Genomic DNA, 16912 nt, shown 5'->3' on the forward strand with positions numbered 1-16912 from the left:
CTCAATATACATTCTACTGGGACTGACAGTTCTATTCTAAAGCAATAATACTCTTCATTTGATTTTAGCAACATGTTATTCCTACTCTGGACAACAGGTAAAACAACAATTACATAGTGAATCACGGATATTCTTCCTCAGAAAGCAGAAAGAACCTGCAAATGGGGTAGTGGGTTTTTGGGTTTTTTTTTTTTAAGTTGTCAAAGGGAAAAACAACAAAAAAATTGGGAGAAAAGTCTTTATTCAAATACTTCTAGTACAACCAATAGAAAAACATCCTCCCCGCAAAAAAAAAAAAAACCCATCAACGCTATACTGCCTTAAAAAAAAAAGTATCGGGCTTCCCTGGTGGCGCAGTGGTTGAGAGTCTGCCTGCTAATGCAGGGGACACGGGTTCGAGCACTGGTCTGGGAAGATCCCACATGCCGCGGAACAACTAGGCCCGTGAGCCACAACTGCTGAGCCTGCGCGTCTGGAGCCTGTGCTCCGCAACAAGAGAGGCGCGATGGTGAGTGGCCCCCGCTTGCCGCAACTGGAGAGAGCCCTCGCACAGAAACGAAGACCCAACATAGCCAAAAATAAATAAATAAATAAATTAATTAAAAAAAACAAAAAACAAAAACTGATAGCTGTTGCATGTTGGAAAGATCTTTATTAAAAAAAAGAAAAAAAAGTATCAAATGAAGTCCTTGAGTATTTCTATATTTCCTCTTCACAGCAGCCTCAGAATTAACTAAAAATATAAAGCATTTTAATAATATCTTCATAAAGGATGACTTTTTAAGTTAAAATTCCAACTATTGTACTTAAAATGCTGAAGTTGCTTTCATTAAAAAAAAACAATAAAATCAGCTTAAAATAAATTTATTGTACAATACAAAAAGTAGGCATACTGGAAAATAAAAGGTACATTAATATACAAAGCAAATAAAAGAAAGCTAAATAACACAAATGGTTTAATCCAAACACTAAGATAAAATGCACAACATTTATGCTAAAAATAAAGTATTTCAGAAAGGATATGCATTTCAAATGAAATGTTAATGATGGAAAAAAAAGAAAAACAAATATGCTAACTTCAAAATGCTTGAATATCAAGAATCAGTAATGGCATAAAACATTAAATCCAACAATACTGGGTACTTTTCACGAACTTTATTTGAAAAGATATTTAAAATACTGAAAGAATCAAAATAATGTCTTTAAATCCAGCAAAGGTTTTCCTTTTTTTTTTTTTTTTTTTAAAATAAAGTTTGGGGGCCTATTCACAATATCTTCCCTCTTCTTCCATTTATACCTTCCTACAAAAATTTCTGGATGCTCATCCTTAACAAGATTCTATAAACGAAGTAACTTAGGTAACCCTACTCCATTGGTAAGTGTGTATTTAAGCCTTACCAACATAATAAGTGGCACAAATTAACATAATTTTGAAATCTATACAAATATGGACACAATATGAAACATTAAGTTTCCATTTTATAAAGTAAAACCTACCTCCAAATGAAATAGTAAAATGTAACAATTAGAGCACAGGGGCAGAAAAAAATAAAGCCTGTTTTGCAAACTATAAATTAAGACATTCAGTTCCCCAAAGCACAATAGCTCTGTGAAACTAATTTGAATGACACTGTTCAAAGGTATAGCAGAGGTAAGGCCTTCAGACACACCGTTCTCATGTAAATGGCCAAACCAGAAGCATCCAGTTAGGATATGCATCTGTACATCAGAGGAACATTGAATTAGCCATAAAATCCTTGGTAATATCCTCTAAAACCATACGTGTAATTATTTAAATATATGTTTAATACTTCAGTTAGGCCAAAAGACTTTTGACCAAGTTTGGAAAGGAACTTCTTTTCCTAATATCATAGTTCCCAAACTCATATAATCAAGACTTTCTATATCTGTATTTGCACTAGCATCTAAATCATCCAGGAAAAAACTTTTTGCTACACTACAATTACTTTTATAGACTTTACCCTACCACATGTATGTCATGATACTAAGAACCTATCAACTTCTCCTTCTGACCTCACCCCTGCCCTCCAAAATCTTGAAGCTGTGGGGGAACTGCGGGGAGAACCAGAGAGGTATATAGAGGAAGGAAGAAGTGTGAATAGGTCCTACACAGTTTTACAATCACTTTGCCAAGACTGACTTTAAACATTGTGAATTATTTGAAATTAGGTTGTGTAGAACCTATAGTCCTTTTCTTAAAAACAAGTTTTGATTCTCAATATTGCATTTATATAACCGAACAAAAGGATTCAGATCTAACAGGCATTTTAGTAGCATACTAACTACCTTCAGACTGAATTCATTTCCTAAATACTCTAAAAGAATTCAAATAAAACAAACTTTATGAGATGTTATTATAATTTATCATAAAAGATTCATTAGCATTTGTGAAATTATTAAAAGCTAAAAACCAAGATTCACCATTCATACTTAAATATAACATGGAAAAAGTTACGTGGATATTACGAAAATAAAATTGTTCAGGTAAACATTTCACTTGAAGACACTCCCTGTTGCTCCTTCTGAGTAACCATTATAGCTTTTTAACAATGAAACATGTCATATTACATCTGAAATTCTTTGGCTGGAATGCTTTAATAACATAAGACACTCCTGTACATGACAATTCTGACAGAACAAAGGAGTTGCAAAGTGAAAAAGCAAAGATATTTTAAAGTGTTTGATAAAATTTTAAATAAATTTTTAAAACTTTAAAGCCAAAAAAAAAAAGTTAAAGCCAATCTATTACTAAAAATATCATAATATCTTCAGCTAATTTTATAATCTACCGCTATATTAAATAATTTGGAATTTATTATTAAGTCTTTTTATTTTTGTATTTAGCACAGAAATACTTTCTATTGCTACTAGAGACATCATGTCAGCTTTAAAACTGGAAAAGAAAAAACAAAATGGATGAAATTTATGAGTTCAGTGTGTGGGTTTCAGAACCAAGAAATTACAAATTTCTGTTACTATTTTAAAATGGGATTATCTGACTGCATATATAGTTTACAATTTTAATTACACCAAGAAAAATTTTTAAGAAATTTTTCCTTTCATTTTTTAAAAATAAAGCAAATTTGCTTTATTTACTTATAAATACTTTTTAAAAGACTGACAAATCCACTTTTTAATCTATTAACTTTACACAAAGATTAAAAGAAAAAAAAGCTTTATGGCTCCAGCACCCAAGGTTGAGAACACAAAAAACTCAAATAAATATAGTATGCCAGAAAACTAAAGATGTTTGAAAGGTTAAATGAAGAACATTCTGAAACTAGAACCCATTTCTTTAGCTTTTCTCTCCCAGACTTTCCATTCTATATACTACAGTTGTAGAGATGTCCTCATTTGACTCAGGTGACACTTTTTTCCATACTGTCTCTTTTAAAGCAAGTTCTTGTTGGAGACTTTCATAGTCCAATGGTCCAAAGGAATGCTAGTTGTTCAAGCAACATACATAATTTATTAGTGCACTTGAGTGAAGAAAGGTCCAAGCTATAAAACGGTATTTTTCAATGAATGTTATTAAAATCTGTTAACATTTTCACCCACCACCATCTGATGTTTTGCTCCATGTTACTCATGTTGATGCCCATGGAAGTTTCTATTCTGTCGGCTCTGCATAATTCTCATATATTATTAGAAGTTACTTTGATTGGAACTAACGATAGGAAAATTTACTTAGTATGTGTTAAAATTTTTTTCTACTTATAAGTGCTTCATACATATTAGCTTCAAGTCTAGTTAGGTAATTTTACTCTAAACATTTTCCATTTGGGATGCAAAGAAATTTAAATTCAAAACAAGTCCTTTAGTGCAGTGAACAACAACAAAGACAAAAAAAAATCTTGTTCCTGGAGTGTGAGCCCTGACTCCTTTAAAAAGGAGTATATATGTGCAAAAATATGAAGCCAAACACACTGATAATAAACAAATATTACCTTAAAATAACAGTGTCGGGAATATTGCATTAAATATTGCATTTCTACAGAAAAATACTTAATCTATGGTGACCTATAAAACTTACTATGAAGCTTTGTTAGGTCTCTCACTAATACTATAATCCTTTCCCATTTACATATCCATCCACATCAAAATAAACTTCAATTTAAGACTATAACTGACAAATATTAAGAGTAAAAACAGACTTTCTCTTTACAACATGTAGCACTTTCCAATTTGTCTTCTTTTAACAGAATCAATTTTTTAAAATATTGCTTAAAATAGCAGAAAAATGGGGGAAGGGAGAAACCCAACCCCTGCTCCTAGGCTAACCAGTTCCAATTTAAATAAAACAGTAATATTTAATATCTATGTACTATTGGTCCAGGATGATAATGTCAACAATTTTTTTATACTCATTTGTTATTAGTAAAGATATGAGGCCACTAACAAACTAAACTAAGTTTTACTTAAACTGGTGAAGTTCATTTTCTCTCTCAAAAAAAATTACATAATAATCTAAGAATTTTGCTTACCCTTTGATCACCACCTTCTCTTCGAGGATCAAGTTTTTTTGCAAAGTGTCTCAAATTATCATAGTTATGGAAATTACACAGAGAAACAAGATCCTGTAATTAAACAAAACAGGTATAAGAAACTGGCTAGTCATTGGCTATTGTTTTTTCATATTTTAATAAATTACACTAATACTGTCCAACTTAACTACTATCTCATGGAAAGGACCATTGCATGTTAATAAAGCAGCATGATGCGTCAAGAAGAGAACTGAAATCAGAATAAGAAGATGTGGATTACAGATTTTGAAAACACTGCTTACTAGCCTGACCCTAGGGCTCAGCCACTCAAATTGTTTAACTGCCGTCTCCTGTAAAATGGGCATTATAATAATAGGACACATGAAATAATTTTTCTATCAAATAACTATAAAGCTGCACAAAAATATAAAGAAATATTATGGTTATAATCTATTTTAATCTGTAAGGAATCCAATGTCACTCTCTAGTTTTTGTAAAATATGTAAAACTGAAAAATAAATTGGAATTTTAATTGAGAAAGTCTGCAGAAAAACTTATACTTAGTGCAGACTATAGGAAGTAGTAAATGTAAATAAAACCAGAAGATAAAATATTAGCAAGACTTGGGTAACAACATAAAATACTGAACTAGTTAAGAGTAGTAATAATTTTAAATTGCAGTACTTATGTCCTCAAAAAAAAAAAAAAAAGACTTTTAAAGGTAGTTTACGGATAAAGATATTCAACCATGCAAATTAAAGATGACAGTGTAAACTATAATAATCTTTCATTTATGTTGGGATTTAAATGACTTCTCCAAGTTTAATATCTTTTGCTGAGCTTTGGAAACTGAAAACTAATTATAACCATGAAAATTAAAATATGAGCATCAAACAAATGTAATTTGTAATTAGTGAGGATGATTATATGGGAGCTGTGTGGTAGAGGCAATTTAAAGCTCCTTTATGAACATGTCCATGGCTACCGAGTAACTGACAGACTGGCAGTGAGAGTGCCAACGATCAATAAGCTCTGAAAATGAGCAAAAAAAGTAGAATCATCAGATGGCTCAACTTATATGATCATTATTTTCATTAAGAAAATATGCTTACGTGACAGAAGTGAATTCCCTTAACACTGTTGCCCATCTTGTCCAGGGGAGGAGACCAGCACATCATGCCCATGACATTGGGGACAACTAAAAGAATGCCCCCAGCAACTCCAGATTTTGCAGGAAGACCAACCTGAAAATAATTTGAAAAAAAAATGGACATTCATGTTAACATTTTAAAATAAGAAAAGTCATGTCCAGCAATAAGGGAACTGGTTAAAATATTATGGTATATATATCCATATAGAATTCCAACATTAAAAATGTTGTAGATATGTATTTATCAACATGTTTATAATATAGTAAATGAAAAGAGTTATAAAACAGTTGGGATATATTTAAATATAGGAATAAATTTGAAAGATATACTCTAAGGAATTAAAGTAGATTACATCTAAGTTGTGGGGCTACGCATATTCTTATTTTATTCTTTTTGACTATATTTTCTTATTGTTTTATAATAAACATGTATTGCTTTAAAGTATGAAGTGATTTTCAAAAAATATTTTATGACTAAAACAATGAGAAATTATCTCTTCTTAGAAGATTCTCTATGGTATACTGGCAGAGAAATTCTAAAGAATAGAGGTAAGATGGTACTAATTCAAATTAATGCTCTTCAAAACATTTAAGCTTACATTATGTAAAATTTGACAACAATTATGATAAAAGACAAAATTAATGTCATCAGGGCAGTGTTCATTAATGGCTTACTAACCATTCAGTCCTCTTGCTAGAAGTAATCTTGCACAAAAGTAACAAAACAAAATAATCACCTGAATGGGACCTACCAATTTACAGGGAATACCAGGGACAAAGGAAGGGATGTAATAAGCAAAATCAAAACTCTAAGAAACTGTACAGGAAAAAATGACCTAGTTTTTTCAACCAAAAATAACAAGAAAAAAGATAAGGGGGAGACTAAAGATTTAAAAAATAATAATAGAGGCACAACCAACCACAATGTATGGCCCTTATTTGTAACCCAAGTGAAATAAATTGTAAAATAATAATTAAGATCATCCAGATAATCTGAATATTGACTAAATATTTTTTAAAATTTATTTTATTGAAGTACAGTTGATTTACAACATTGTGTTACTTTCTGCTGTACAGCAAAGTGATTCAATTATACATATATTCTTTTTCATATTCTTTTCCATTATTGACTAAATATTTTGATATTAAAGATTAAAATTCTTTTCAGATTTTTATACATAAAAATGGTGCTGTGTATTTTTTAGAGCCCTTGTCATTTAGAATTACATACTGAACTATGAAAAGGGTGGGGGAAGTAGGTGTAATATAGATGAAACAAGATTGGTCATGTATTGATAATTACTGAAGTTGAGTGACGGGAAACTATTTATTTATTTATTTTTATTGAAGTATAGTTAATTTACAATGTTGTGTCAGTTTCAGGTATACAGCAAAGTGATTCAGTTATATATATATATATATTTTTTTTAAATTCTTTTCCCTTATATGTTATTACAAAATATTGAGTAGAGTTCCCTGTGCTATACAGTAGGTCCTGTTATCTATTTTAAATATAGTAGTGTGTATATGTTAATCCCAAACTCCTAATTTATGCCTCACCCCCTTCCCCTTTGGTAACCATAAGTTTGTTTTCTATGTCTGTGGATCTATTTCTGTTCTGTATATAATTCATTTGTATCATTTTTCTTTTAGATCCCACACATAAGTGATATCATATGATATTTGTCTTTCTCTAACTTTAAATGCATCTATTTTTCTATTTTTAAAATTTTCAAAATAAATTTTTAGGGCATTATGACTAGACATAGAATGAAACAAGAAAAGTCTATAACATTTCACAAGTGGCAAATGCACAACAGAGCTTAAAGGAGTATATTTTTGTTAAGTTTTAACTTTAATATACTTTAAGTCCTTTAAAACACCTATGGCTGTAACCAAAGATGTTAAACATCACAGTTATGCACTCCTTCTGAACTTAAAGAATTCCTGAGGTATGTAATCACCATAATATTAAACATTAGCAACTAAAAGTAAAGTCTGTACTAAGCCTGTACAGTGAAATGCCTTAAAAATGAAAGTGATAAGGTTCTATAAATTAAACTTCAAGTTCTTAAGAACATGTCGTAGACTGCTTAACTCTATTTCTTACCAATTCTGTAACAAATTAACCTTGAAAACAAGCCTCTCTCTCAAAAATTAATGTACAGCTCTAGAAGCAAAGTTCAAACTGTATTTTTAAAAGAACTAGTCCAGACTAGTTTCCTGCCAGAGAAATTAAGATTAAACAATTACTTACATGGAAAGCAAACTGCCCCGAGAAATCATACATGCCACAGGAATGCATCAAACTGAGAGTATTTCGAACTGCTTCAGGACTCAGTACTCTTTCACCAGTAATTGGGCAGAAGCCACCATTAGCCAGTGTTGCCGCCATCACACTAGCTGATTCACAAGTTACTTCAATGGAGCATAGCTAAAAGGAAGAAAAAACTAAATTCTGAAAATTTAGGCTCACATTATTTTTAGTAGTACAGTTGACCTCTAAGATAATCTGTGTCATCTGGTATTTCATACAGATCTGAAATATTTCTTCCAAAGGGATAACTTGATGACATAGAAAGACTTAAATGTGAACAATGTTCTAGCCCCTTTAAGGTTTATCCTAATTTGCCCAGTTATTCAGTCTTTTAATGGCAGACCTAAGATAGGCAAAGCCAGCTCCTAAGCACTAAGATTTGTAATTGCCTCATGTGATATTCATGTGATATTCAAACTTGCTTAAATATTAATGCTTTCTGTAGGATACACAAACATAATTATTTTTAACTCAACAGGGAAAAAAGAGCCGTGATCTATTTTTAAAACAAAGCAACATACATCAGTATTATGATAGTTAGCATCTACATGAGAAACTGCTACTTTAAGAAAAAAATTACTGACATCTTGCCTGTAACAAAGCTCAGCATCCCCATACGGCAACATGCAAAGGACTAAAGGAAAAAAAGCTAAGACAGTTCTAGCCTGCACGCTCTGTGTGCCTAAAACCAAAATGTTACATTTTAAACCATTTATTAACATTCAAATAGTTATTTGATATTGACTATGGGTGCTAGATATACTATAATGAATGAAAAAAGCAAAGTCCAGGTACACTGTAGGGTGAAATTTTTGCATTTCAATATAATCAAAATAATGGAAATAGTTTACCACACCAAACCCAAATTTACCCATAAAACTAAAACAATAAATAAATGCTCTATTTTACTTTTCACTAACAGCAACCAAAACTGAGAGGAAAGTGGAAGAGAAGGAGAAGGTAGGAAGTAGGAAGAAAAAGACATGACAGTTCTCAACTTATAATTTTCCTTTCTCATATCAAGATCTTTAAGAGGCACAAAGGGGTTTAGAAATAGCAATAAGGAAACTAACTAACTGCAGTGAATTTGAAAACTGATTAGGAGCCACTTTTTGACTGACTTCCACTTTTGCCTATTTATGTTAAAACCCCTTCTCTATTTCTTCAAAACTACAGAATCTACTTATTATATGGACCCACATAGCAAAGACTTATAGTACAGGTGATTTAATTACGAAAGGTTTTCGAAAAGAAGTAAGATTTAAACTCCAATGACCAATTCCTACTTTATAATTAGTATTAATGGAAATTGTTTGTCATAAGGTGATACACTTCCAATTTGACAAATCGCAATTTAAGAGTACTCTCCTGGTAGCCTGACAGATGTTCAGTTAGATGCAGCCCTTCTCCAAGACAGCAAGTAAGTTTTCTACAGCTGTCTCTTGATTTTTGCCCTGAAGTATAGAAATTTCACAGTAGATTAGTAGCACCTAAGCTATGATAGCCAAAGTTAAATACGTGTACCAAAGGAAAAGAAACTTTAACATGTGGAAGAAATCCATATAGGCTAGGGAAAAAATAAGGGACACTGGATAAAAAGTAAATATGACACTGTATTTCATATAACATTTTATAGTTTCAAAGGAATTTCACATACATCTCATGTACTTGTCCAATGTAATGCAGAAAGTTAGGTCAAAGCATATGCTACAGATAATGAAACCAGGGTTCAGTAATTGGAACTAAGTCACATGGCTAAAACGTAGCCAGGTTAGACTGATTTTCTATTGATAGTCTGGATTCCCAATTCATAGTTCTTCACAATGGGCAGGTGACAAACTGTGACCTGGACTTCCATCAAAATCTACTCGTTATCAACTTTCCTTACATATTCTTTACGATTACTAAAAGGTTACCTTAAAAAGTAAAGGCAGGCAATGTAAGGTAAAACAGAAATTAACAATTTGTTATTATGTAGCTTCACATTACAAACTCATCAGAAGCACCAATGGCATTAAATCTGTAAGAAGGAATTGAACTGAAAATATGGGGGAAAGAGAGGGATGTCCAGGAAGGCTATCTTAAATTGAGTTATATACTACAGAAGACTGTGTAAATGGCCCCCTCCCCCATGAATATGGAAAGCTACTCTAACTTATTAGAAAATCCATTATGTGACATTGTAGAAATGAACTAAACAAACTGAGAAAATGTCATTTTAGAATGTTGATATGAACCTTCTGATAAAGAAACAAGTAACTCCTTCAAACAAAATTTTAAAACTAAGAAAACAGAGCTTGGTTTATAATAAAGAGAAGCCAATTGCTGAAGCTGTACATTATTTTTCACACTTCTTAAATATAATGTTTTTATAGAAAAAAACATTTCCCTGTTACATTCTGAGACATCACTTTTTAGGAGATACAGACACGAGATTGCCTTTAACAAGGACATTTTTCCGAAAGTCAATGGGAAATGTATTTTCTCTCGGCCTAGAGCCAAGATTTCACAGACATCTATATTCTGCAAAATGTGACACACCCATTTATGTACATAATTCATATAGTTAAAATAAATTACCTGGAAATAGAAGTCTAATATACCAACCATGTCTGTGCCTTCTGGAAAACACTGAAAAAATAGAAAGGCAATTAAAAATATAGGCATACAGGGGAAAAAAAAAATGCACACAAGTAAAAGATACATGGAGATTAAATTTAAAATATACACACGTTTCATTCTAATTGAGAACAAAATAGCACACAACCTATAAAAGGGTGCAAACATGAAATAATGAAGAACAATAAATCAAAAGTACACCACGTAATTATCTAGATTTCTAGATACTAGTTTAACTGGCAATGATAAACTGATTCATAATTCATGAACCAAGTTACTAGACCAGCCACTTAAAATTTAAAAATCAAGTGTAACCAGCAACAGTCAAGCATTATGCTTTTGAAAAATGGGACAATCCTTAAGCAAAATTTGCAATACTATAACTAGTCAAATATTTGAATACTACCAAATACAAATTGCTTGAATATTAACACTGTGATAGTATTAACTCAAGAGTGTTTAGCAAAAACCTCTGCACCTTAGTCATAGGTAGCTGCTTAAGAGCTATTGTTGAGTTTTAATACACTTCATGTATTTTAATAAAATTTTTTATTTAATAAATAAAATAATTTGAAATAGAAACAGAATTTAAAAACCTTTTTTTCTTTTAAGTAATATCCTATTGCAAAATTTCGATCTCCACTTTCTCTTTCAGACTGAAACCTAAAAGAAAAAAAAAAACATTTGATCCATTTATTTACTTTCTGTAAAAGCATGATTGTTCTGTAGGTTAATTTGTATAGCAAAGTGCAGTATAAAGAACACTGACCTAAGAGTCAAGGTTGCTGGGTTCCAGTCCCAGTTCTGTCAACAGGTTAGCTATGTGGCCTTGGGCAAGTCATTTAAGTAACAATTCTTTCTGCCTTAATTTTCTCAGCTGTAAAAGGACTGAAATGAACTAGGTCCTTTCTAGTCTTCATATTTTGTGAAGAAGCTAATTTTTAAATTATCAAATATTCAACTGTTAAAATTTACTATTAATTACAGACTCTTCTGACTCTCCCCAGAAGTACACTAAATAGCCAATTCCAACTGAGGGAATCTATGGAAATTTCACTGAGAGAGAGAGACATGAAATGGACCTTACAGCATTTGCTGGATTAATAAATTTCTGGGGGAAGCCTAGGAAGTGGCAAATATTGTACAGCATGAACAAAGTTATAAAAGACAGGACTTCATTAAAGAACGGCAAATATTCTGATGTATCTGGGAAAACAGTTTCATGGAGAAGAGTGGAGAAATACCAAACCAACAAAGGAGACTAGGACCAAATTATCAAGACTGATAAATGCTAAAAAATGTAATGGCTACTGATTACCTACAAAATGAAAGCTTGAAGGCTATCAAACAAGTTACCTTATCAGATCTACATTTTAGAAGGATAACTCTGACATCAGTTTGGGAAAAGGGAAAAAGAAAGGATGAATGATATTATTAGAAGACTACTGTAATGAGAGCTATAGGAAGCCTTAACTTAGGTAGTGATGATAGGAATGGAAGGAGAGGTATGATCAAACATGAGAGCAGTGGACAAGTCTTCCGACCTAATGGGAAAGAGGAGAAACGGGGTAAAGTCTGGTACAAAGCCTAGATTCCTAACGTAGTCTACAGAAAGGATGGCAATATCAACTGACATTGGGATCCTTAGGGCAACGAGCAGTTTAGTAAGGAAGAGAATGAGTTTTGATTTAGACAGATTTTATCTGTGGTACATTTGAGAGCTCAACCTATAAGAGTTCAGAAGGGGGACTTCCCTGGTGGCACAGTGGTTAAGAATCCGCCTACCAATTCAGGGGACTTGGGTTCGAGCCCTGGTCCAGGAAGATCCCACATGCTGCAGAGCAACTAAGCCCATATGCCACAACTAGTGAGCCTGTACTCTAGGGCCCGTGAGCCACAACTACTGGGCCCATGTGCCACAACTACTGAAGGCCACGTGCCTAGAGCCCGTGCTCCACAACAAGAGAAGCCACCACAGTGAGAAGCCCGCACACTGGAACAAAGAGTAGCCCCCGCTCGCCGCAACTAGAGAAAGCCCGCGCACAGCAACAAAGACCCAACACAGCCAAAAATAAATAAATTAAAAAAAAAAAAAAAAGAGTTCAGAAGGCTGCTGCTAAAAGAGGAACTGTGTGTGACACTTTTCTTATTATTGATCAGGGGCGGACAGCTCCTTCTAACTGCACATTTTAATATTTCTATGGTCGGAAAAAAAATGTTGGATATGGAAAAGTTCTTGGAAATTAACTTGTCAACTTGTCATACTTTAAAAAAAAAATCAATATAGTATAGATAAAGTACTAACAATTCAGCAATGATCACAGCACCTACCACATAGTTCTGTTCATCAAACACTGTGTTCAGTACTTACTATCCACTAGATAACAGGAATACAGAAATGAATTGGAAGATACTCTATCCAGGTCTTAAGGAAGTCAGAGTCTAATGGTGATGACGAGGCAAAAAGAGACATAGAATCATAGAATGAGTTCAATAAAATATGGTAATATGAGAGCACAGAAGGAAGGTGAGATGAGATTCATAAAAAACTTCCTGGAAAAGATCCTTAAGCTGATGAATAAAAGCTGGTAAGGCAGACAACGTGAAATACAAAGCATCACCTAGTTTAGTTTTCATGCCAAAACTGCTTAAGCTTTATCTGATCACAAGGAAACAATCAGACCTATTCAAAATGAGGAATGTCTACTACAGCCCATGGGCCAGATGTGGCCCATGCTTTTATAAATAAAGTTTTTTGGAACACAGCCTCACAGTGTTTATTGCTTGCTTTCCTACTGAAACAGTGGAATTGAATAGTTGCAACAGAGACCATATGGCCCCCAAGTACAAAATATTTACTATCTGGTCCTTCACAGAAAAAGTTAATTCCTGTTCTATAAGACAAATGGTTGGTACTCTTCGAAAAAAGCCAGTTAGTAAAATTTTAAGAAGGGTCTAGGGTACGGGGACTGTTCTATTTTAAAAAGACAAAAAAGACATAACAAAAGTTATGCATGACACTGATTTGTTCCTGAAAAAAATAAAGGCCATAAAAGGCATTTAAAGGACAGTTGAGGACATTTATATATTAATATCATGATATTTTAAAATTAATGTTAATGTTCTTAATAAATGTGTTGATGGCATTGTGATTATAAAGGAGAATGTCCTTATTCTTAGCATACACATGCTGAGTAATTTAAGGGTGAAGTAGCATGAGGTCTACAACTTAATTTCAAACAGTTCTGAAAAAAAACCCCCCACATATATGTATATTTACACATATGTACATGTATATGTATGTAGAGATACACACTTATTTTAAACTGTCCATCTAAAGAGAGAGAGACAGGTTGAGAAAAAGCAAATGAGACAAAATATTAATCAGAAAATATAAGTGAAAAATATCCAGATTTTCATATTTTGTCTTTCAACTTTTCTGTAGATTTGCAAATTTCAAAATAAAAAGTCGGGGTAAAAATCAAGTTAGCCAGGCACAGAGAGATTATGAGGTAAGACAGTATTATAGGCAAAGAGAAAATTGAGAAAGTGCCAGTCACTTAAGGTAAACTTAGGGTCTCTTCTAATTCTATGATTTCCCACAAGAAGTTTATCAAAACTAGTTAAAGCATTTTAGGTGTCCTCCCTCAGGTAATTTAGAAATCATACATTTCTCTCTAATGACCAAATGCTAATTACTTATTCACTGAAGTATACATACCTGGAGTAACAAAACAGTATTTAAAATAAAACTCTATAATCTAGATTTTTAAAATTAATTTCAAGAGATCTGACCTATCATAAAAACCTAAATCATAAATCAGACTCACGTTGCATTACTGAATCCAACATATTCATTACCAGCCATCTTATTCAAAAACTGCATTACCTATAAACCAAAATTAGAAAGTATTTTTAGTAATCAAAAAACAAATATAAAGAATGTAGCATGAAAACTGAATTCTATATTGTACTTACATAGTCAAATTTTTCAGCATTATTCACTCCTTGCTGCAAAGAAATGAGACATAAATATGTTAATATAGGGCCCCACCCCAGTTAAGCTTTAAGTGAATATAATATCAAAATTCCAAACTGCTATCATTATAATTAATATACTGCACATTAGTACTTTTAAATCTAGGAAATACTTCTAAGGTAATTTAATATTTACATAAGCTTTTTTTATATGTTCTTACATTAACACCCATATGTTGAGAATGGATCTGAATTACAAAGGGAATGCTTTATTTTAAGTATAACTTTTCCCAACCCAAAGTTACAGAAGTTTAAATATAAGCTCCTCAAACCCCCTTATCCTTCATAACACCACATAATCTGTTAGAATGTATGTTATTTATTTAATTTCACATTTTAAAAAAACTTAAAATAAAGTTTTACCCTTAGCAAAGAATTAGGTATATATAAATTATGGTTTTCAATTAAGAACAATCTACTTATATTTCTAAAATAAACTTAAACCAGTATTACTGTTAGAAAATGAGTTATGTTGCAAAGCTATCTTTTAAAATTCTAGTATATGTAAACATTCTGGATACATTTTACTAATGTAGAGAAAGCTCTACCTTTAATATCTCACTTGTTAAAACAATGCTTGAACTAAAAAAATTATATTTCATAGTCTAAAAAAATTAGCTACACTTGTATTTAGCATTATGCCAATTCAGAGTATGGAAGATGTATTGTTTCATCACTTCTATTTCTGACATGTTAGCTACTGCAAATGTCAATAGGAAAAACCTATGTAATGTAGATCAGTTCAAGTAGCCAAATGGTTTCATTTTACCTCGGCGAAGTTTACAAAGCAGTAAGTTGTAGATCTGAAATCAAACGTATTAATTGGTGATGTGCACCCAAAAGAAACAATACATCTCTAATTTTTAAAACAAGTTTAAAATGAAGTAATTTGACAACTAAAATTGTAAAAACGAAAATTTTTAACTGTACCCTCAAAAAACCCAAAACAATACACTTTAAAATTTTATTTGGTGGGGGGGGGGGGAACTTGTACCAGAGTATTATTTAATTGAATAAAGCCAGGTTCATTATCCACTTTACAAGTGGATTAGGATGTGGCTGATAATCTGTGAAACCTTACAAATCAACTTATTTGAGAAAGAATGTGCAATCACATATACAATCAGTAGCTGGAAAGAACACCACACTATTTCATCAAAATCAGGCATTAACGAAGTTTAAACAAGTTAAGAATAATTTAGCTACAACCATATAGTAATCACTATCTATGTATTTTCTCTAAAGCGTCCTTTGACATATTTTTAAGTTTTCTTTCTTTATAATACACCAGAAATCAAAATGTAGAAATGTAACTCCAAAGCTGTTCAATGAAAAATAATTAAAAGAAGAAATTACCAACTTCATTGAACTGTTGCAGTTGTCAAAATATTCCATAGATCCTAATGCTGTAAAATATGTAACAACATTTAAACCACAAAAACCTTTTTAACCTTTGAAAAAGCACAAAAAACAACTCTTTTGGAAAAGGATGTCAGCATTTGCATTGGGATGTCACATGGATAATTACTGGTTATACAATTAATCAATGTAAAATAAACAAGTTATATTTGAACTTTCATTCTCTGACCTAAACTGTACCCTATAAAACTAATACAAATTTTCTTTGTTTAGCTGTCATGTTTAATTTTTAAAAAACCAAAAACTGTCTCAACTCTTGACTATGGTCACATTCTTGGTCTACTTTGCAGCATACTAAATTAAAGTACAATTAGGTTTTACTTCTATGCTATTTTAAAGAAACAACTGGTATTTATCAATGCCTATCATAATATAACATTTTGGGTAAGCTACTTGAAATGTCCTGGCAGATTACGTAAACAGGCAAAATAAAATATTTGAATGATTGTGTTGACTCAAGAAAGTCTCTACTCAAAACTTCCCAATTTAAATGTAAAAGTACTTGATTAATGTTTCTTCTTCTTCTCTACCTAGAAAGAGCATTTAATTGAAGTCAATAAAATATATTCCCCCCTGTAATCTCTTGGAAAGATTTCACGTACCCCAGGGATATGTGGGATTTAGTAATCATTATAAGATGTCACGTCATTTTAATTTTCAAAAATTTACAGTATAAAGTTTATGTGCAAAGATGTTAGAAAAAAACACACATACACATACCAAATAACCTAGAGTAAATGCCCCCAGCCCCTGCACCGCCTTGCCAAAGCAAAAACACAAACTGTTAAAAAAAAAAAATCATCATTTCTCCAGTAGTGAGGTACAGAGGGGTGAAGGAACAGATGTTATGAAAATTGAAGCCAG

At 32.0% G+C, this 16912-nt stretch overlaps 1 protein-coding gene and 1 pseudogene across 4 annotated transcripts in view; both read right to left on the reverse strand.

Moving 5' to 3' along the window:
• LOC309631221 (endonuclease V pseudogene) overlaps window positions 1-16912 on the reverse strand; it is a 434994-nt pseudogene that overhangs the window by 251159 nt on the left and 166923 nt on the right. The gene's annotated exons all lie outside the window — the stretch shown is intronic.
• GLS (glutaminase) overlaps window positions 1-16912 on the reverse strand; it is a 79978-nt gene that overhangs the window by 30384 nt on the left and 32682 nt on the right. The window contains exons 8-15 of one of the 3 annotated variants that reach the window (XM_082397361.1): window positions 14570-14602; window positions 14422-14480; window positions 11188-11254; window positions 10553-10603; window positions 7913-8089; window positions 5618-5749; window positions 4506-4598; window positions 849-3463 (exon numbers count right to left, since the gene is read on the reverse strand). In XM_082397361.1, the coding sequence (XP_082253487.1) occupies window positions 3317-3463; window positions 4506-4598; window positions 5618-5749; window positions 7913-8089; window positions 10553-10603; window positions 11188-11254; window positions 14422-14480; window positions 14570-14602 (759 nt within the window). In that variant the 3' untranslated portion in view covers window positions 849-3316. Of the gene's footprint in view, window positions 1-848; window positions 3523-4505; window positions 4599-5617; window positions 5750-7912; window positions 8090-10552; window positions 10604-11187; window positions 11255-14421; window positions 14481-14569; window positions 14603-16912 lie in introns of those variants that run through there. The other 2 variants (XM_082397362.1, XM_082397360.1) reach the window with 2 other exon arrangements.

The sequence above is a fragment of the Balaenoptera borealis genome (assembly GCF_965194805.1).
Source record: "Balaenoptera borealis genome assembly, chromosome: 6".
NCBI lineage: Eukaryota > Metazoa > Chordata > Mammalia > Artiodactyla > Balaenopteridae > Balaenoptera > Balaenoptera borealis.